The sequence below is a fragment of the Rhinolophus ferrumequinum genome, chromosome 7 (genome assembly GCF_004115265.2).
Source record: "Rhinolophus ferrumequinum isolate MPI-CBG mRhiFer1 chromosome 7, mRhiFer1_v1.p, whole genome shotgun sequence".
Classification (NCBI taxonomy): domain Eukaryota; kingdom Metazoa; phylum Chordata; class Mammalia; order Chiroptera; family Rhinolophidae; genus Rhinolophus; species Rhinolophus ferrumequinum.
This window is the reverse complement of record NC_046290.1, coordinates 78556449-78580391: the sequence shown is the minus strand read 5'-3', so window position 1 is coordinate 78580391 and position 23943 is coordinate 78556449. Positions and strand designations below refer to the sequence as shown.

The 23943-nt window shown below is 35.6% G+C and overlaps 1 protein-coding gene across 5 annotated transcripts in view; it reads right to left on the bottom strand.

Annotated features, from left to right (window-relative positions):
* AP3S1 (adaptor related protein complex 3 subunit sigma 1) overlaps nucleotides 1-23943 on the bottom strand; it is a 62445-nt gene that overhangs the window by 26610 nt on the left and 11892 nt on the right. For all 5 annotated transcript variants that reach the window (XR_004423502.1, XM_033110230.1, XM_033110231.1 and 2 more), the window contains exons 2-3: nucleotides 19682-19773; nucleotides 16585-16696 (exon numbers count right to left, since the gene is read on the bottom strand). Coding sequence is in view for 4 of the 5 variants with exons in the window: in XM_033110230.1 (XP_032966121.1) it covers nucleotides 16585-16696; nucleotides 19682-19773 (204 nt within the window). In the remaining variant the exon portion in view is untranslated. The remainder of the gene's footprint in view (nucleotides 1-16584; nucleotides 16697-19681; nucleotides 19774-23943) is intronic.

Sequence of the window (23943 nt, the reverse complement as noted above, 5' to 3'; positions counted from 1 at the left end):
ATTACAATTAGTATTGCTAAGAACACTCGTACACATGTCTTTTAGTGAACATATGTACACATATCTACTGAATGTATACCTAGAGTAGAATTGCTGGGTCACAGAGTACCATATATTCAGCTTTGCAGACTGTTAAATAGATTACAAAATAATTATATAAATTTACACTCCAAATAGTAATATATAAGAGTTCCCACAGTTCTACATTCTTGTCAGCACTTTATGTTGTCATTCTTTTAATTTTAGCCATTCTTCTGGCTGTATGGTAGTATGTCATTGTGATATTAATTTGTATTTTCCTGATAGCTAATTAGGTTGAATACCATTACATATGTATCAGCCATTTAGATATCCTTTTTTCATGATGTCTGTTCAAGACTTCTGCTCATTTATCTACTGGTTTGTACATTTCTTCTTGATAATATAGATACAGTGGTACCTCGGTTTTCGAACGTCTCCATTGATGAACATTTTATGGATGTATGGTATCATTAGATAGTAAAATTCATGCTAAATTTGCAGTTTTAGGGGTTAATTTTAAAGATTTGGAACGGATTGATCCATTTTGCATTACTTTCTATGGGGAAACCATGCCTCGGTTCTCAAACGTTTCAGAACTCGAACTGTCTTCCAGAACGCATTATGTTTGAAAACCTAGGTACCACTGTAATCCTTACATATTCTAGACGCAGTCCTGTCATATGTACCTATTACAGATATCTTCTCCCACTCTGTGGTTTGCCTTTTCATTCTCCTAACAGTATACTTAGAAGAACAGAAGTTTTAAATTTCAATAGTGTCCAATTTATCAGCTTATTTTCTTTTATGGTTAATTTATGTCCAATTTAAGAAATCTTTACCTACAACAATGTCAAGAATATATTCTCCCAGAAGAGAACAAAAGCTTTATTGTTTTATTTTTCATATTTGGACTGAATCTTATCTGGAATTGATTTTTGTGTACGGTGTGAGGTGAACCTCGTAAATATAAAATTATTATTAGAATGTATTTTTTCATGCTTATTTTTTTCAGTTCCAGTGGTTTGAATACCCATATACAAAAGACATCCTTTTTTAACCATTAGGAGTTGACTATCTTGGTGAAAATACTGTTTAAATAGTTTCCCTTCATTTACCTATGAAAGACCAGTGGAACCAGTGAATGTGCAGATTATGTTGAACAAAATAATAAAAAAAAATGTCTTGGTGCCACTTGTGAACTATAGAGTGGCAAAAAATATGGGCTGCCTATAGAGGCAGCGTGGTATAGTGGTGAGGAAACCAGAAAGACCTGCCTTCAAATTCTTGCTGTGTTGCTACCTACCTATGTGAGCTCGAGCATGACTTAACTCCTCCAAATAGCAGAACTATGAAATGGTGATAAAACTACTTACCATTCTGCATTATCTTAAAGATTTAGTTAAATGATTTAGATAAAGTGCTCAGCACAGTGCCCAAAACATTTAATAAATGGAAGTCAGTATTGTTTATCTGTTGCTCAATACATGCTACTATAAAATTAAAATAGAAATAGAAAATTCCAATTCTGCTAATAAATACTGATATAAAAGCAAGGTAACTACATGCCGAGGCTGTGAACACTTTGTGATTTGCTTAACTTAAAAGGAAAAAAGGTTGTCAATATTTAAACCAGAACCATACCACCTATGAAAAATGTGAATATTTTTTAAAAAGTACCCTGCAGCAAAGTGTCATTATAGCTACAAGTTCTTAATTTAGGAAAAGAATTCCTAAAATTTAATGCATTCAAATGGTAAGTGTGGTTAAAAAAAATCAAAGACCCTCTTCAAAAAACTTTCCATTAATTTTCTTTTTAATTTAGGAAAATTACATTACTTAATATAACTAGAAATCTAAAGCCCCAAGGTAGAATAGATATCCACTGCTGACGTGTTACATGGACAAGGCCAATAAAAAACTATTAATCTACAAACGGAAGTAAAGACATTAAGAAAAACAAATTAATGGGCCATGGGCGTTCTAGCCAGACCAACAACAAAAAATAATAATGTTGCTGTTGCACCATATTTCAAGGAGAAAGATTTATTTTAAAACCAAAAACTAGTCGTGAATGGTAAATAGCACCCTCTTGTGTTTCATTTTTAAAATAAAATAAAGTTTAAAGTCAATTTCAATATAACAGTTATCTACTAAATAGCTATTCATTAATCTCTGGCCTCAAGGAATTCAAAGGCTAATGGGAGAAAAGTTACTTTTAATTTACTAAGAGAACCATATTTTAAATTTTCCTTCATTTTAATAATTACCTAGTTTTCCAAAAATAAGTATAAAAGATTGAGATACTCAGAAAAATGCCACATCCACATGTAAACCGTTTCCCTTCCCCATGCTCTTCTATCAACAGAACTTCCTTCTGTTTCCTTTATCTTTAATTACAAATATATTATGTCCAGGCCACAAAGGACGACAGGAATCTATTATGAGGCAGCTTAGCAATTAAGAGTACTTAAGAGCACACAAGAGCACAAGCTTTAGCATGTCTCTATTAAAGTTCCAGTGTAGCCTCTAACTATGAAATCTAGGGCCAGTTATTTAACTCTAAGTCTCAGTTCCTTCATTTGGGCATAAACATAGCACCTACACCATAGGGTTGTTTTAGTGATAAAAATGAATAAATATAAAGAGCTTAGAACAGTGTCTCACCAAAAATAATATTCAATATATGTTAGCTAGTACTATAATGCTATACACATACAGAAAAATAAAAATGTATACCAGGTAAAATAAAAACAGATGCCACAAAATATCCTTAAGCAATATCACTTATTTAGCACACACACCCACCTCCCTTTTAGAGTTTCTACGTTAAACAATAATTTCTTTCTGGGTTTGGTGACTTCTGTTAAATTTCAAGAGGAACTGATCCTACTATTTGTAATCTATAATATTAAATGAGTATATAAATGTGAAACTGACATGTTATAAGCTAGGGAAAGTCTTAAGCCCAAGAATAGGAGGCATACATTTAAGAATACTAATAAAATGCCAAGAGATCTAAAAGAATTTTCTTAGGCAGCAGCAAAATGTTCTAGAGATACTGGTTTAGCTCAAACCAAGAATCAAAGTATACTGCTAAAAATGTACCAATAAAGCTAAGGAAGACAGACTGAACTTAAAATCAGATCAATGACCTTTGAAGAAAAACTCTGAATGCAGCCTAGGTACCCTCTGCAATATGTACCATCGCACATAATATTCAGAATCTTTTTTTTTTTTTTTTGGTTCAGAATCTTTAAGGTATGGTTTTTAAGGTGTGTACGAGGTCTGACAATTACGTTCGCGAACTTGCCACCGTGCGCTTACACTGGCAGCACTGTACACACACCTCGGTGAGGTTTCATAACCTTGTATATCAGTGTCGCACAGCTGCGACACTGTGCTTGTGTTGACATGTGGCACTCGACTCAGCATATGACTGGATTCTGGACTAGGTTTCCACTAAACCTGACTTGGACACTAATGTGACAATGATGACAATCTTAGTAAAAGCAGAGACATTTATTGAGCATTATTACAGGCACTTTCAGATACTAAACTCTCAATAAATATGAAGAAATGAAGGGTTGATGAAAGGACTGTCTTCTATATTCATGTCGCAATGATTTTGAAAGGGATCACATTAATAACTGTTTTTCTCAGAAATAGAAATAAATCAGAAATAACTGATTTACTTCTCTTACAAAAGGTAAATATGATAATGGCTAGCATTTATACAGTATATACTATTAAGGCACTGCTATTGTTCCAAGTGCTTTAAATAGATTATTTTATTTAATCCTTCACAGTAATCCCACAAGGCAGGTATTTTTATTATCAACCATTTGCAGACGAGTAATCTAAAGCAAAAAGTTAACTACCTACTAACACAGGTAGTAGAGTCCTGATTAAAATCCACAATGTCTCATTGCAGAATCTACATTCTTGTTCACTAGGAATAATCCCTCCAACAAGAATAAAAAATAGTACTTTATTTTTAATGTAGTGAAAGTGATTATTTAAATAATTTGAAAACTACAGAAAAGCATAAAGCACAATTTTAACTTTCCATACTACCACCCACATTAACATACTATAGTGCAAAACAAAGACTGCTTGTACTATGGGAAATGTATTTACATTGTTGCCCCTCCATTAAAGTGACTTATATATGATTTGTATGTTGAATTTAGAAGTCTAAGGAAGAAACAGAGTTTTGAATTTGTCAGGCTAATACAACAAATATTAATTTTAAAAATGAAAGTAGCCTCTGATTATTTCTTCCTCAGCACACAAGCTACTCATGAAAACATTTTTTTAAAATATGTACATTGACTTAAATTGTTAGTACTATATTTAAAGTTCCAAACAAAAGTTGATTTTAAAAATGGTATTTGGCTGGAATTTTCTAGTCAAGATGGCAGAGTAAGTAAACACTGTGCTCATATCCTCTCAGGACCACATCAATTACAACTAAACCACAGAACAACCATCATTAAGAATGGCCTAAAGCCTAGCTGAAACGAAGCCCTTCAACTAAGGACATACAGAAGCAGCCACCTTGAGACTGGTAGGAGGGGCAGAGACACGGAACAGGCTGGTCCCACACCCTAGTTCCACACCCATGTGTGACCATTAAAAATCGGAAGGGATATCTCGGCTGCGGAGGTCCACCCACGAGGAGCAAGGGTCCCCAGACCTACACCAGGCTCCCCAGCCCAGGGTTCCAGTGCTGGGAAGAGAAGTTCCCATACCTTCTGGCTGTGAAAACCAGCAAAGATTGTGGCTGAGTGAGACAGAGGGAGGCTGCAATCCCAGGCACTCCTCTTAAAGGGACCGCTAATGGGCTTACTCACTCTGAGCTCCAGCACTGGGACAGCAGCTTCAGGGCACCAGGAACTGAAATATCTAGCTTCAGGGTAAGGGTTGGAGGGGCAGCTTTTTCCCAGATGGAGAAGCCAGCAGTAGCCATTGTTTCTTTGTTGAGCCCTCCTTCTCTTTGCGTGGAGAGGCCGTATCTGAGTCTCCATCAAACTGGCTATCACCTTTCATCTCCCTGCTTTAGTGATTCCCTGACACCCTGCCCCACCAAACTTTTGGGCACACCCAGGCATCTTCCAGTGGCTGTACTGTACAAAAATCCTATCTTAGCTCATGCTGCAGACTTTCCTAAAATCTCTCAAAGGTTCACAAAACCCAAACAAACAGCATGTGGCTTCAGCGTGTCCCATACCTCTGGCTGAGCAGCCGTAAACCTGGCACTAGTGACCGCTGACCTCAGTTGAGGCTTGGCCTCTCGAGGCACCTCCACTCACAGGCCGGGTGGTGGCCATCTGCAGATTGCTTTGTGGCTCATGCCAGGTGGCCCTGGCCTGGGCACAGGTGACGACTAAACTTGGCCTGCAGTGGGTACCCTCCCAGGAGGCCTCAGGGCTGGCAAACCTGATGGCCAGGTTCAGACCAACCTGGAGCATCATCCAGCCAACTCCAAGGACAACAAACCCAAAGGGCAGACTGGGCAGGCACCAGAGCCCCAGTAAAGCGAAGCCTGCTCTGTAGGGTGAGGCTTTACACCACAGCTCCTCCACTGTATCATGGCCAGTCCCCACAACCAATCAGCCTGAAGGTCAGTCCCTCCCACTGACGTGCAAACAGCAACCAAGGCTCAATCACAACAGGAGGGCACACATAACACACCCAAGGGACACATCGAGAGAACCCAGTTCTGGTGACCAGGGAGACTGCTCCACTGGGTCCCACGGGACACCTACTAGATAAGGCCACTCTACTAAGACCAGGAAGCTTAGCAGCCCTATCTAATACATAGAAACAAACACAGGAGGCAGCCAAAATGGGGAGACAAAGAAACATGTCCCAAATAAAAGAACAGAACAAAGCTCTAGATAAAGAACTAACAAAATGGAGACAAGCAATCTACCAGTTGCAGAGCTCCAAACACCTAAGGATATTCAATGATCTCAGGGAGAACTTCAACAAAGCAATAGGAAACATAAAAATGAAGATAGGAAACATAAAAAAGAACCAATCAGAAATAAATAATAAAGAAATGAAGAATACATTAAAGGGAATCAACAGATTAGATGAAGCAGAGGATCAAATCAGTGATCTAGAAGATAAGGTAACAAAAAACACACAATCAGAACAGCAGAAAGAAAAAAGAATGTAAAAAAATGAGGGTAGTTTAAGAGGTCTCTGGGACAACATCAAGCATATCAACATTCGCATCATAGGTACGGTACCAGGAGAAGAGAGAGAGCAGGGGATTGAGAACCTATTTGAAGGAATAATGATGGGAAAATTGCCTCACTTGGTTAAAGAAATAGACATACAAGCCCAGGAAGTGCAGAGTTCGAAACAAGATGAACTCAAAGAGGCCCACACCAAGACACATCATAATTCAAATGCTGAAGGTTAATGACAAAGAGAGAATCTTTAAAGCAGCAAAAGCAGTTAGTTAGCTACAAGGGAGCTCCCATAAGCCTATCAGCTGATTTCTCAACAGAAACTTTGCAGGCCAGAAGGGATTGGTACAGAATATTCAGTGATGAAAAGCAAGGACCTACAACCAAGAGTACCTAGCAAAGCTATCATTTAGAATTGAAGGACAGATAAAGAGCTTCCCAGACAAGAAAAAGCTAAGAGTTCATCACCACCAAACCAGTACTACAAGGAAGATTAGAGGGACTTAAGATGAAAAAGAAAAAAAGATAAAAAATATGAATAATACAATGGTAATAACTCCGTATCTATTAACAATTATTTTAAATGTAATGGATGAAACGCTCCAAGCAAAATACGGAGTGGCTGAATGAATAAGAAAACAAAACCCTTACATATGCTGCCTATAAGAGACTCACTTCAGATCGAAAGGCACATACAGACTGAAAGTGAAAAAATGGGAGAACTATATTGCATGAAAACAGAAATGAAAAAAAAAAAAAAAGCTGGGATAGCAATACTTACACCACACAAAACAGACTTTAAAACAAAGGCTGCAACGAGAGACAAAGAAGGACCCAGTAATCCCACTTCTGGGTAATTATCCAAAAAAACTCAAAACACTGCTTTAAGGGGACATGTGTATCCATATGTTCATTGCAGCATTGTTTACAATGGCCAAGATGTCAAGGCAGCCTGGGTGTCCGTCGATGGATGAGTGGATAAAGAGGAGGTAGTACATATATAGAGTTCATCACCACCATGATATTTCTCGGCCATGGAAGGGAATGGGTTCCTGCCATCTGTGGCGGCATGGATGGACCTGGAGGGTGTTGTGCTGAGTGGAGTGAGTATGTCAGACAGAGAAAGACAGAGGCAATGTGATTTCGCTTATATGTGGAATTTAAAGAATGAAATAAACACACAAAACAGAAACACTCATAGATACAGAGAACATTTTGATGGTTGCCAGATGGGAGGGGGTTTAGGGGCGAGTGAAAAAGGGGAAGGGATTAAGAAGTACAAATTGGTTGCTACAGAGTAGTCATGGGCATGTAGCGTACAGCATAAGGAATATAGTCAATAATAACTAGATATGGTGTCAGATGGGTACTAGATTATTGGAGTGATAGATGGGAGGGCAGAGTAAAAAAGGTGAAAGGATTAAGAAGTTACAAAACAGTCATGGGGATGTAAAGTAAAGCATAAAAAATATAGTCAATAATGTGGTAATAACTATGCATAGTGCCAGGTGGGTCAAAGGTATCACTTGTTTAAATTATATAAATGTCTAACCACTATGTTGTACACCTGAAATTAATATAAACTAATACTGAATGTCAAAACGAATTAATTTTAAAAAGTCTAAACCTGCCTGTCCTATACGATACCAATGACCACGTAAAATGTAGCCAGTCCAAATGGAGAAGAAATGTTGTTAGTGCATAATACATGCTGGATTTTGAAGATATAGCACGAATAAAAGGCTGTAAAATAAAAAACATAAAAATAAATGGCATTTGGCCTTGAAAGATATTCTACCTACAACTGAACATGGTACAATTTCTATTTAGAGCACTAATTTTAAACCAAAATAAAATGAATAAAAATCTTAGAAAGCTTTTCCTTACAGAATTTCAACCAAGAAGTACAGAAGTCATGACGGAAAAAAAAATCACCATTTGGCAAATATCACAGTAATAATTCTGTCAGGCAAGAATCATCAATATATGTTAAAAATTAATGACCAAAAATATGACTAGAAAAAGGATATTTACATATTTTCAAAATTATTCCTTTTTACTTTTAAGCAAAAATGGAAAATGGAAGTTTATAGTAAACCTGGCAGGCACCACCTTAACCAAGGACAAAATGACATCATGTACCTCCTAATATGATGCATCGAAAAGGACATAACATCGCTTCTGTGGTATTCTTGCCAAAAATACATAACCTGAATTTAATCATTAAGAAACCCATCAAACAAACCCAAACTGAGGAATATTCTACAAAATAACTGGCCAGTACTCTTCAAAAGATCAAGGTATGAAAGACAAATAAAAGATAAAAATGAAGAACTATTACAGAGTAAAGGAGACTTGGGAGACATGAAAACTAAATGCGGTATGTGACCTGAATTGAACTCTGAAGGAAAAAAAATGATATTAATGGAACAATCAGTAAATTCTGTATAAGGTTTGAAGATTAAACAGTAGTACTGCATCAGTGTTAATTTCCTGATTTTAATCATTGTTCCGTGGTTATATGCAAGATTTTGAATTTGGGGAATCTGGGTGAAGAGAGTGTAGGGAAGAATTCTTTGTATTATATTTGCCATTCGTTTGTAAGTCTGAAATCATTTCAACATGAGAAGTGTTTTAAAAATTTTAAAAGAATAAAACAATTTGAAAAACCAAGCTCAAAGGGTACTCTCCTCCTCTAGCTCCAATTCCTCCCTGAAACCCTACCATTCTACACTGGAAAATAAAGAAGTCACCTTAAATTAAAGGAAAACACCATAAGCTGAGTTGTTTTCTCTCTCTCAAACCTACTTTGAAGGGAAACAATTTAATTTTAAGTTGCTTCCAGCTCCAAAATTCTGAGTTTAAGTACCTGAGTTCCAAAATACTTCCTTCACCATTACTAAATAAAGAATAATAACGTCTACTACATTCTAGGCTCTATGCCGACTGCTTTATGTACATTAGCTCCAATTCTTACAACAATGCTGGCAAGGGAGGTACGAACATCAGTACCTACGGACAAGAAAATTGGGGATGGATAAGGTTATGTCATTTGCTCAAAGTTATATAACTGTTGGATGACAGAGCCAGTATTCAAACCTGTGCCATCAGTCTCCAAATGCCAATCTGACACTATCACGCCTCCTGAGAGGACAGCTGAGATAACAAAACATGTAAATTAGAACAGTAAGTATCACCAAACTTGTTAGCAAGATTTATCATGAAGAAGTAGCAATGTACATAACTGAAAAGTAAATATTTCCAATTATTGGAAATTAGACTTCTCAACAAGAAAATAAGATAGGAAAGAATCTTAGGAATCTTCACTTTCTAACAGTATCTAATTCAAATTGCTTACACAAATATTTTTTGCTTTCCCACATATATTTAAGAAAAAAAGTTATTGAAAACGAAAAGTTCTAATACTCTGGAAATACAGTATGGTGTAGCAAGCAGAACTTTCCTAAAATGACCCTGGGCATTCACTCTGGATTGCATGGAAAATTAGCCAGCAGGGCCAGGACTCCTTCTTTCTCCAGCAGGACGAACTGAACCAGAACTCATCTTCCCAGGGGATCAGGGGTTTATTCCCCTGCCTCCCTCCCAATAAGGGAGCTGCAACCTCTCACAGTCCCCAAGTGCTAATCAGCTGAGTTTCCCAGATAATTCTCCAAAACATACATAGCCTACAGAGCTTAAACCTACGTAGCCTAAAGCTTTAGGTTATGTGTACGTCACCCCACTGACAAGGGTGCTTTCACGCCTGCCCCTATAACAGAAGAGAATGATGCAGGACGGGGCGAGGCTTCCCGGGCACGCCATTCTGTCAGGCAGCACCCACCTCGGCGTAATTGCCTATGTGACAGTGAAAGATTAGGGGATCTTTCCTTACCTAAATATTCTTGGCTTACGAGTTTCCCCAATTAAGCCCATTTCTTAACACACAACTCTATTACCATAGAGTAGAATTCATCCTAAGCCATTACACACATACAAAATATTCACAAATTCATGTAAAAATGAAAAAAAAGCTAAAAGGATTTCTTTATCCAATTCAGTTTGTATACTAATACTTTATTATGTCTTCTTTGTAAATACATGCTATAATGATAATATTAGTTAAAAACTACTGACTGCTCCCTGTCATTCTTTTAGCCACGAGCTTCATGTACAATATCTTGTTTTCAATACCTGTACGTATCCTATGAGTTGCTATTATTATTATTACCCCCATTTTGCAGATGAGGAAAATTCGGGTCAAAGAGGTTAAATAACTTGCCCAAAGTTAGATAGCCAGTACAAAGCACAACTTGAATGGTTTTAGCCACTACTAGTTTGCTTTAATCCACTGACCTTTTGCCAGGTCTGTAGGCAGTACACTGAAAGAAGCATACTTTATAAATGAAAAAATTCAAGGTGTGTAAAGATTAAATGACATACTCAATCTCATACTAAATTAGCATTAGCAGCCATAAACAAAATAATTTCACAAAAACTAGTCTAATGCTCAGTACCACAGTAATGAAAATGCTATACATGGAGCTCAGGTTCATATGCATATTCTAAAACCATAGTCAAAACACACCTTTCTATACCTAAAGAAAAGTTTAGCTATTAGTTCTCAATTTTTCCCTAACTACAACTGAACAAGACTGATGTTGATATAATTACAATATGTGGTACAGAAAACAACAGAATGTGGAATTACCTACTGAACTTTTATGCCTCCATTATCAGCTTGGGATAATAAATTGAGGACAATATGACTGCTTATAAATAACTCAAACAATCGACATTAATATTTAATGAACTTCTATTCTCACTGTGTAAATATTTTAACATTTCCAAAGAAGATATGCTACAACAGAAAGGACTGAAAAAAGCTAGCTGTCAACTCTTAAATTTGCTTATATGGCAGTCAATATCACACTAAAATATCAGAAACAAAAAAGGATTGTCTTTTTTTCCAACTTATAAAGAATTAAAAAAAAGAAACAAAAGAAAACATAAGCTGATTATTCAATTTGATGATGAGGAATTTACTAACAATGACTTCTAGATTTTACACAAGATATGTCAAATCTGGGATGACATATGCATTTACACAAAATTTATGCATAAAAATAATATGCTTCCATGATAATTTAAATGGTATCATTTTTAACATTCAAAATACCAAAATTAAGCATATGCTTAGTAATTATATATTGATGTTTATGTTTTCTTGATCCATTCTCTAAAGAATATGCAAAACCAAGAGGTTTTGATCTAAATTCTTAGCTTATAATTTTCCATGTTTACTTTTTACATTACATATGCCTGTCTCAAAACTAGAGGATGGACAAAATAAGAAAATCAGTTCTAAATAAGCTATGAATAGCTGTTTCACGAAACAGAAGCAGAAACAGTAAGTAAGCTTTTCCACCTTTGTTCACTCAACCAATGTTTTTAAAAGTGACTGACTCATACTTGCTCAGCACTCCCTCTTAAGTATTGAATGATCTGTGGTAATCACAGGGGAAAGACATCAACTACAGAACTTCCGTTTCATAGTAGTGACAGAATTAGACCATGTAAGGTAAATTACAGAACTTTTCTTTTTTTGTGACACAATAGTTCAACAACATGTGATAACTCAATAGGATCTTGTAAAAACAGTTCTAGCCTACATTAGTAATGGGAAGATAACACAATTCTCCTGAAATTCTCTTATCTATGTCTTATATAAAATCAAGACAAATTTGAAATATCAAGAATCAACATTTCAACAGTAATGGGTATAAAATTTTGCAAAACATAAAACATAGTTTCCACTTTCCACAACACATAATAGAATTACTTCAGATATGATAAAGAATATTTGTTCTTTGACGAGTTCCCATATAATTCCCTTCTGAAGTATAACAACTATGCTATCATAACCATTAAAATGAACCACAGCATCAAAATAATTATCAATGATAATCCTTAAATCTCAGGACACAAGTGTAAAATACTTCTGATTTGCCTCTGGGAAAATTTGTATTTGTTTTAGTCTTTCTTAATTGCAATATTTCTCTTCAATAAAATAGAATGAATTTGAAATGGATTACTTTTGTTTTTTTCCTCTTATAACACTAGTAGCTATGTCAAGACAATAAAAAAGCAATGTTTTGGAATATAGAGTGTATCTCTGTCAGTCTCTCCAGCCATGGATAACTGAGAGAGAAATATAAGTACAGTTTCAGATTAAAAAACCATGTTTTAAAAAATACAAACTTCTTTGAAATAATGGTATAATGAATTAACTACTACTTATTATATAAGACAAATCAACAAAAGTAATAATTAACAAAGTTAAAAGCAATGCAGTATAGAGTTCTGATCAACCCTGAACTGTTACCAATACATGAATATGGAAAAATTGGCTTCTCTTTCTTCACTAGAAAAGCCTTTGGGAAAATAAAACACAACAAAATTTAGCAGTGTTGCTCAAGTAATCCCAGGAGAAAAGTAAATATGTATCCAAGGTCTTGAGGAATATCCACCTCAAGCGCAAAAGTCTGCTCTTAAAGCTTTAAATATTACATAAAATTTCTATTCTACCTCATAATATACATGCTTGTTTATCTTAATATATACATATTTATATTAAAAGTGTCATTTCCTCACCACCAATTAAAAAAAAATACATACCAAGAACGTTTATCATGATTTCTTTGTGGTTTCATAGAAGTCAAATATCTAATCTAGTTCTTCCTCAAAACCCACTTTAAGAATTATGGATTTAGGAGTAACCTGGCATATTAACCTTTACTTATCATGTGTCTTTTCTTTCTTTTAACAATATTTGATACTGAAAGCCAATATTTGATACTAGCTACTTCTAATATTTTTAAGCTTTAGTACTCATAATTATTACCACAATTTTCTGCTTTGATTAATTTCTCATGTACTTTATAACTAACTAGATCTCAAACCATGCCTCCTTGTTGATTTCAAAAACATGAAACTTGTTTGGCAAAGAAAACTTCCTTTTGACATGCAGCTTCTTCTAATCTACAACTTACCTACACTATGTCCCTATGTTTTTGCACTGTCCCAAGTCAAGAAAGAGAAAGAAATATAAATTCAGAACATTCCCTCATGATAATCTTAATGCAATACAATTATTTGTAGCAACTACATTTTTTGTCAGTTAATTTTTAAATTTTAATAGAATATCACAAACAGAAAGTACAAAAATCTTAGCATTAAATACATTCATTCATTCAACAATTATCTGTTGAGGACCTACTATGTGTCAGGACCTTTCTACACAATGGGGATAAATCAGTGAACAAAATAAACAAAAATCCTGGTCCTCACAGAGCTTATATTCAATCTTATAAGGCTAAATGACAATAAACTAGATATAGTAAGCCAAATATATAGTATTCTAAGTGGTAATAGATACTGTGGAAAAGAATAATAAAGCAGGAAAGGGGTTAGAAAATATCAAAGAGAAGGGCCAAGGATTACCATATTAAGAAGGTGACACCTGGATCAAGACCTGAAAGAATGATGGTGCTAGCCATAGGGATATCAAATGGAAGAACAATTACGTAGAAAGATCAGCAAGTTGAAAGGCTCTGTGGTGGACACATGCCTTGTATATTTGAGGAACAGCAAAGAGGCCAGTGTGAGTAGAGCAAAAGGAAAAGGAGACGACGACAAAGTAGTAGGATGTGGGGAGTGGAGTCAAAGCACATAGGGGCCTCATGGGTCATTTGTAAGGCATTTGGCCTTTACTCTGAGTGAGAAAGGAAGCCACTGAAGAGTTCAGAATGGAAGAGTGTAAGATGCAACATATTTCAGTAGTATCACTCTGTTATACTGAGAAAAGACCAAAGGGAAAAGACAGGAGAAGCAGGGAGGCCAGTCAGAAAACTACTGTAACAATCCAGGCAGGAGCTGGTGGTGGCTTGGATCAAGGCTGTGGCAGTGCAGAGAGGAATAAGTCATCAGATTCTGTATATCCAACAGGATTTGCCAAAGAAGAGGAGGTTGGAGAGATCAGGAAACTGAAATGAAGCAACTGCAGAAGGAGGAGGAAAATCAGGCCAGTAAGGTGTCCTACAAGCCAAGTGAAGAAGACATTTCATGAAGAAGACAGTGACAATCTTAACCAAATAAAGAAGGACTGATGAAAACCTTTGGCTCAGCAACTATAGAGCTGAAAACCTCATTGGAGTGCGTTCAAGACAGAATGGGAGAAGAAAAACTTGAGACACTGTAAACAGACAACTTTTTAAAAGTGTTTTTGCTGTAAAGAGAAGAAAAGATACGAGGCAGTGGCTGGAGAAGGAAGTAAAGACAGGGCTTTTTTTTTTTTTTTTTTTTTGGTTTAAGATGGGAGAACATATTGTAGGCTAATGGGAATGATATAAGAGCGAAAAAGTAACACAAAAGAAAAAGGGAGAATCGCTACAGCAATGAGGAGGAGGAAACTGGCCTTAGCTTAGGAGGACAGTGAGTTCATCTCTCACAGAGAGAATAGAGAGAGTACATGGACACGGATGTAGAAGTTCCGTGGAAGTTCTCTTACGATTGCTTCCATTTTCTCAGTGAGCTGGGAAACAAGATGCTAGAAGTGCTAGAGGTTTAAGGGAAAAGAAGAATGAATCAGTAGTTGTCTAGGAGTACGGGACAGTGAATGGACCGGGAACTACAGTACGATTACTGTGAAGCTTTAAGACCTCAATGAGGTCAGGGATCATGAATTTAAAGTGAGGCCAATGTGCATGGTTATGGTTTTGTTTTGTTTTGTTTTTCTCTGATATGTTCAGATGTATGGGCCCCAGGAAGGAGCTGAGTGTATGAGTGTGTACGGGTATGATTATCATGACTGACCATAGAGTTTAAGCTGGATAAGGAATGTAAGACATCAAGAGGATCAAGGACAGTGAAAAAATGATAGATTTAAAAGACTGAAGATCCCAACAGGCTTAAAGAATTGTTGGAGTAACAGAAGTTGTGATATGAAAGATAAGAGGTGGTAGAGTGTGGAAACTGTGAAATTGAGATGATGGAGGAATGAAATTAGGGAGGTGGGGTAGAGGGCAAAATTCATTAAAGAAAAGGAATTCTACATTTGTAGATACCAGCATACTGGAAGACTTATCCCCACGAACACTGAAATCACAAAGAATTATAACACAAGTAGGACAGGAGTGAATGCAGGGAACAATTCTCCATGGTCTCCCATTTCTGCACATAATGGGAACAGAGTTTCTGACTGCCTTTATTGTGGACTATCTTTTCAAGCAAGCTTACACAGCAAAAAGCCCTGGAAAACAGAGATTGTCTCCCTCTGAAGTAGGTTTACCTATACTATTAGCAGATATTTTCTTCTTCCGTGTGAAGGGCAGACGTGCATGAGTGTCCATTATAAAAGATTCCAGTTCCCTAAGCTTGGGTTCCTCTCCTACAGCTCAGCCCACTGTGTATGCAGGTATCATGCGGCCCTCTTCAAGACACACTTTGGGAATTGGGACTTGAGGAACCAATGTAAGCAAATGCTGTAACTTTAGCTCCTGCTTTTGCTGTTAGTAATAGTCCTTCGTTTCTGGCCCAGAAATCTCTCGTCTTCTGCTAGCATCGATGAAACTGTAGCAGTTACCCTGTTAGCTTGCAAGTGAGGTAAAATCTCAGACCCTTGAAAGTTTTTGACAAAATCTCCAATGAATGGGAAGTAGGGATGAAAGATTACTGCCATGGAACGGGTATAAGGTGGTACAGTACAGTTTGATAACATGAGATAAAGTCTGGAGATGTTTTAGAAGAGAGAATGGTCTGGAAAAAGCAATGAGAAGCAAAGAAAACACCTCCAGACTCCATGGTATGAAGAAAGCATGAGAGAAAATTGCTACCACTGGGAAGGGTTGCAGGTAATGTCATCAGAGAAACCAGATTTAACTTAGAGCAAATAGGTGAAGGTAATATTAACAGAACAGGTTGAAGATTAAGAGGAATTTGCTGAGAACTGACCTTGAGCTCCAGAGACATAATGAAAGATTTTTCAGGAGACAGGGACAGTGGGTTTTGGGGTCAGATCTGGATACCTATAGTAAGAGAATCATGAGTCTTGGGCTCTTGTGGTGACTTACGTGAACAGGAAAAGAGGGGCGTGATGAAATTAGCTGGGGTTAGTATTAATCAGATTAAGTTAGCCTACATGTTTCTACATCCCTCATCCCTCTTTTATCCACCCAATATCTACTACGGAACACCTCATTTCTTATCAAACAAAACATCAGTTTAGAAAATCTAGAACATACAAATTTTTAAAACTATAAATGCCAAAATTGTTATTTAAGACAGTTAGAGGCAAGGGTTAACTTACTTGAATTAGATCTAAAATGCCAAGTTCACTTTCTGAAGAATCCACACAAAAGACAAAATATAACGTTGCATAATGTCTATAAATCAGTTTGTTGTCAGATCCTCCAATTAATCTAAATGACAAAACAAAACAATTGCAATGTTATAGGAACAAAATGAAAAACATTTTCATGAGCTCAAGCAAACTGACAATTTGCTTAAAAACCTTTTATTTAATGGCAAAGCAAGCATTCAAGTGAACTTGTATTAGAGACTAAATTAAGATGGTTGTTTTCTACAAAAATGTCAAGTAAAAGATGCCGGTGCTTAATTTTAATTAATTCATTCATTCAATTCTCTCCTGAATAACTACTATGTGCCAGGCACTGACAGTGGGCAAAAAACAATAAACAAACAAATAAATAAGAAAAAATTATCAGAGTGGAAAGTGCTACTGTACATAGGCAATCAAAATAGCATGACACCATATTGATGGGTTCATTATTTCAGGTTGGATGTTAAGGCATTTAGGCTGAGATCTACTGATAATGAGCCAGCTATGAAAAAAATTAGAGAAGAGCATTTCAGGCAAAGGCAACAACTAATAAAAAGGCCATTTCACCAAGAACGAAATCTTGATGTTCAGGGAAGAGAAACAAAGCTTGAAGACAAAGAAAGATTAGTAAACAATGAGGTCAGAGAAGTAGACAGAAATCATATCACAGGGCATTTGTAAGTGTTTAATAGATTTAACTCCATAGGTCACAGTAAGTTACACAGCTTAAGACTGATTAACAACTAGAAAATAAAAAGAATGATATTTCTTCTTAAATTCGAACAGACTTCCCATCAAGATCTTCAAAAATACATTTTTTGGAATATAAATGCAAAAAAAAAAAAAAGAGCTAAGAGATATTCAATTCTATCATCGACTGTTTTTATATTGACTAGAATTACAGAATTTTAAAAATAATTTAGAAATCATTCCAAACATCTAACAGTTTTCTAAATACAGTTTAGCTATTTCATAGCTAAGTTTACAATAATTGGTTCACTCTCTCAAAAGGCCCTCTAGCACTAACTTATTAGCAGGACTACATGTAAACAAAGCTAATTGAATAATCAAACAAGATATGGAAAAATAACATCTATTACTAACTTAATAATGGTAACACTGAATTTACACGCCATGTAGAAACAAATTCTCTATACACTATCTTTATGTTCTCTAATAGCAAAAGGGGAAATAATCGTTTACAAAAAAAGTTTCTACCTTGCTAGATACATTTCTAGAAAAGATATTCAATTTGAAAATATGTGCACTTTAAAAATTCTCTGCGATTATTTTTATAGGTTATGACTGCAATTGTTCCTTGAAAGAGACAAAAAGCACAAACAGCAGGCTTTGCTTCATCCTGAATCAGCAATGTAGCAGTGAGTTATCTTACACTCTTGTTTGGCTCTGCATTAAAAGATGACCCAACCTTTAAGTTTCCAAATGGCTATTAATGTTATTAAAAGAAAGCAAAGATATTAATGTGGCAAGTATGTATTTTGCCTTTAAAAACATTTTCATCATTAAACTACAGTACAATACTGATAATAAACACTGATACAAATTCTTGTATGGAATGCAATACATCGTATCAAACCACAGAAGTTTAGAAATCCTTAGTCCAAATACCTCATTTTACAGAGGCGAAAACTGAGGTCTAAGAATTTAAGTTACCTGGCCAAGAAAATCAGTGTGTTAATGACAAAACTAGAACCAACCGGACGTGTAGCCTCATCTTCGATGCAACATTTGCTTTCTACTTTTTATAAGGTTGGAAAGAAATAACCACATAATTTCTAGTTCAAACAGTGCCCTGGTTAGATCAACCAGATTCTTGCTCGTCTATCACATGCAGTGCATTGTGCTGGGTAGTAAGTTTCCTATGAGATAAGAGATTAAGAGGCTGAGATGAGGGAAGTCCTGGTAATGGCGAACACAACTAAACTACAGAAGTTTAAAGGAACCAAGTAAAGTACAATTAAAATACAAAAACAGAAAGCAGGTGTATCTGTCTCAACTATTAAATTGGAAGTCTTGAATTAACAGCAAAATTTACAAATTCTAAGTGTGTATTTGTAAATTTAAGCACAGCATAATATAAAATGTTATGAAAAGACAGTAAAATTTTTACATGACAAAAAGTAATTTATGGTCAGATAAGAATTACTACTATCCTATTTTTTATAATATGTACCTTAAAATACAAAGTGTAGGTTACGCTGACTAACTTGTGATTATTCATAATGGGGCTCAGTTAAAGTTTAGTTTTTGAATGGTCAGTGAGGAAGTATCTTATTAAGAAATTACATAAACATGGGGGGAACATTTAGAAAATTATTTGAGAGCAAACTGTATTTATGGAACCTAGTAATTTAAAAGTATTTATTTTAATCGTTGGCAATTTAATTATAAGTAATTCTTATTTATTCATTTAAAATAGAAAAATATATTAGCTGTAATTTATATATATACAGACATGCCTATACATACGTGTACACACATACAGGAATATATAGTTGAAAAGCAGACCTCAGTCTTGTTTGTAATAATAAAATAAAGGATTCTGTAGTCATTAAAGAGAAGAAGATAGGTCTAGATGTGTTTACACACAAAGCTTTTCAAAATATTGAGTGAAAACAAGCAACATGCAAACTAGGCATACATGGTTTGATCACATAAATAAAATGTTTTAAGGTCATACTTTTACATGTCAGTCAATGCAAAATTAATTTTCTAGAAGGATACACAAAAAACTGGGAAGAAGAACTAAAGTTCGGAGAGGGAGACAGTTTACATTTTATGCTTCTTTGCAATGTTTGAATTTTTGCCATATGAATATATTATCTTTATTTAAAATACCTTTATAAAATTCTTAAAAAGAAAAAAATTGATTATATATCTTAAAAACATTCTTTAAATTAGATTTATAGCTAGCTTAAGTGGCAATTAATTCATCTTATCCAATTAATTAAAATTAGGAAACTTTTAACATAAACTGATTAAACAGTATACACTTTAATCATATAGGCAAAGATTACAAATGTCTATGGAATGCTTTACTTACAATCCTCCTTCTAGGAAATTACAAACATTTTCATCTCTCTTAGATACCAAATGGAATGTCTCCCTGATGATTTGCTGTTGTGTATCTTCACTCTGAAAAAGAATAATTCATATATGTTAGACTCGAACTTATAGTTTTAATAGCATTTTAAGAATTTAAAAAATAAAAGTAGTATCTGTCTAGGAAATTCATCTAAAAGAGAGTTCCTTGGAAAACGAACATATCACATCTTACAGAAACAAAACCCAACATTTTCTTATGAAAAACAAAAAAAACAAGAATCAACACTTTATAGTTTACCACTACAATATAACTAATTTATTTCTAAGTTCAAAAACCAACAAGAAACTATCAGATGAATTACAGACACTAGTAAAAGAGACACCAGATATTAACTAGTCAAAGCCTATTGTTTTTCAAATGAGTAAACTGAAACAGAATTAGTTATAACTAATCCATGTAGCTAATCTAATATATTCTAATGAAAGAAAGTTTGGAGCTTCCAATTAAGCAAGTTTAACTAAATGCAAATTGAGATAAGAGTCAATCCATCTTACTTATCTTTATATGTTATCAGAAATGGAAACCAGAATGGTGAATAAACTATGAAAGATGCTGAAGTCTGCACAGGAAAGAAAAAAAATGCGACATGGATGGATCTTGAGATTAGGCTAAGTGAAATAAATCAGACAGAAAAATCAGACAGAAAAAGTCGAGAACCATATAACTTCACTCATATGTGGAATATAAAACTGAAAGCAACAAACGAACAAGACAGATAAACAAAGAAACAAAAACTCACAGACAAAGACAACAGTCTAGTGGTTACCAGAGGGTAAGGGGGAAGTGGGGTTGGCAGAAGAGGGAACATGGGGTCAAACGGTGATGGAAAGAGAACTGAGTCTGGGTGGTGAACACACAATGCAATATATAGATGATGTATTACAGAAATGTACACTTGAAACCTATATAATTTTACTAATATCACCCCAATAAATTTAATAAATGAAAAAATGAAAAACAAAAATGCTAATTAAAATTACAATGACAACATTAGTATGGACACTACAATAGCGTCTGTACTATTGTGTCCATACTATTGATGAAGACATATGTCTAATAATATAAAATACTGGCAAGAATGTGGAACAAAGCACTTATACAATACTAGAAGAACTGTAAATTGGTACTACTTCTGAAAACAGATGAGCATTACCTAGTAAAGCTGAACATGCGAGTACACCAGGAGAATGCTATTCAACTCCTAGTTATACCCTAGAGAAATTAAAAAAGATGTTTGCAAGAATGCTTACAGCAGCACTGTTTGTAACAGCCAAAAAAAAACAAAAACAAAAAAAACTACAATGTATGATGAACATCCATCAATACTAGAATACATAGCTAAGTTGTGGCCTATTCCTGCATGAAAATGAATGACTACAACAGCTCTAATGCCAATGATGATCTTAGAAATGTTGAGGGTTTTTTTAATCAAGTCACAGAAGACTATAAACACTACGATTCTATGTTTTTAAGTTCAAAAACATGTAAAACTAAACAATAAATTAAGGACATAAAATATGTGGCAAACCAAAAATAAAAATTATTTTTAAAAATTCAAGATGGTAGTTATAGAATAGAGAGGAAATAGGATGAAATACAAGACAGGTACAGAAAGACTTCAAAAGATATTGGTAATTTCTCTTAAAAAGGGTGGTGAATACACTGTAATTTGGAGGTTATTTCTTTTATCTTACAGATATTTGATATATTCTTTTTTATCTAATCAATGTTTCATTAAAAAACTGAAAAGGAGGAGGGAGGGAGAGAGGGAGGGAGGGAGCGAGGGAGGGGAAAAAGCACTGTATAAGACAGCGCCCTATTTTTTCCTTGTTTGCTTGATTGTCTCTGTATCATCTCATTCTAGTCTTCATCTAGAGCTAAATAGTGTCCCTGGGTGGCCTTACCTACTCTTGTGGCTTCAACCATGTTATTATCTCCCTAATTTTTAATTCGCCCACACGCCTAGTGCCTAAAAGAAGCCTACCTTCTTTTCTGAGTTGGTGATAGATATTTCCAGCTTCCAATATGCATCTCCACTTGTAGCCAATAAAGTTATATTAAAACTTAAACATGTTGAAGACTAAAAACATCCCATTTTTCCCTAAAACCTATTTTTCTTACCATATTCTAATCTCAGTTAATAGCATCACCATTCACCAGACTCTTAGGCCAAAAACCTTGATGATTCCTTTTCTTTCACTTCCCACGTCCATTCAGTCCTGTTACTTTTTCAGAAACAGTAAAACTGGATTCAAAGACATTACTTCAACACAGATTCTTATTCTTATCCAGAATACTGTAAGAACCAACCAAATGTTCACTCTGCCACCTGTCTCTCTATTCCATACCACAGGTGTCACCAGTTACTTCCTAAAAAAAATCTGTACTTTTTCTTAAAGTCCTCATTTCCATCTGACCTAAAGTAAAATGCAAACTCCCTACCATGCCATAAAACACCCTCCAAAACCTACGTTTGAAGTTTCATCATCTGTTCCTTCTCCCCTATACAATCTGCTCCAACCACAGTGAACTTCTCACTATTTACTCCACATTTTCCTACTTCCTCACCCCATTCTCTAGCAGAACCCTTTTAAGACTCACTTCAAACATGATAACTTCTGTGAGGTCTTGTTTTACTCTCCCAGGAAAAATTAGTTCCTTCTTCTTCAGTGCTTCCTCGATACTGTTTCTATTCCTATTATACACTTATAACAATGTGCTTAAATTTCCTTCCTAGACACCTGAATTCCACCAGACTCTGAGCTCCTCCAGATAGTCTTTGAATCTGAAATTCTCATCAAGTGGTTGGAATATAATAGCCAATAAAAGTGTACTGAATAAACGAATTTGTAATCTAAAAGACGGGATCCACATCCCTTTATATTATTAAAAACCTAGGTTATCTCCCACACACCGCATAAACGAGGCAATGAAGTAAAGCAGTACGGTGTAGTAGTGAAAAGTATGAGCCCTGTTCTAATTAACATGGTAAACTGAACACACATCTTACATTTGTTGTCTTCTCACCCAGTTAAAACAACAATAAAGGGTTGGTTTTTTTCCTTCTTTTTTTTTAAAGGCATAAACTCACAAGGATGAGGTAAGTGGTAAAGGAAGTCACGGGCAACAAAATTTGGAAATGGTAAAGTATTAAATTAACCTCAGAAAATGTAACCCTAAATTGGTAACAGGGACACCCAAGAACGAACCCAATTTGTATCACAAAATCCAAAGGCTCAGGAATCGGTGCTTTTACGTTCTGGAAGTGAAAATGGAGAGAGGAGTGAAAAATAGGAGGGCGGTTTAAGAATTAGAAAGACCACTAAATTCCCTCCACCAGCCCCAAGAAAAGTCCGTAAACATTCCCACTCGATAAAACAGAGGGTCTTTGGAGAGCATGGGACTTTGGTGGGCAAAGTAGCCTACCAAAGTGACAACTTCCTAATCCCTGGAAGCTGTGAATAAATCCTGTCATGACAAAAGGAGTTTTTAGAGGTGATAACATTAACGACCTTGAAATGGGGAGATTACCCCATGTTATCTGACTGGGCTTAATCTAATGAAATGGCTCCTGGTTAGAGGGAGCTATGACTAGAAAAGTCAGAAATGCTATGAAGATGGAGAAAGGGGGTCATCAGCCAAGGACAGTGCGTGGCCTCCAGGAGCTGGAAAAGGCGAGGAAATGGATTCTCTCTTAGCGCCGCAGGAAGAGATGCAGCTCTACTGAGACTTTGATTTTAGCCCAGTAAAACCCATGTCAGACTTCGAACGCACAAAAATATATGACCTTCTTCACCTTCCAGACAGGAGCCTGGAACAAACTTCTCCTGGGAACTCTACCTAGATCTAAAGATAATGATATTGGAGGTTCCAGTTACAGCCGAAACTGTTATCTGTTCACCAAAATCTAGTTCCTTACTTTCCAAGCACACAATTCAACAGTATTTTCCATTCTCCCTTGAATTTAGAGGGAGCCATACAACTCAGTTCTGACCCATGGAACATGACTGGTGGTATGCCAGAGTTGGCACCACTGAAAGCCAATTGTGCACCCAGAGCCATCACGTTGGTAGCCTGACACGACCATGATGGGCGTACTTACATCATGTAGCAGGCACTACAAATTAGAGCTCTTTCTTCCCAGTTGAGCCAGTTGTTAAAAATATACCATCCAAGCCTCACCCATAAAAATTCCTGCA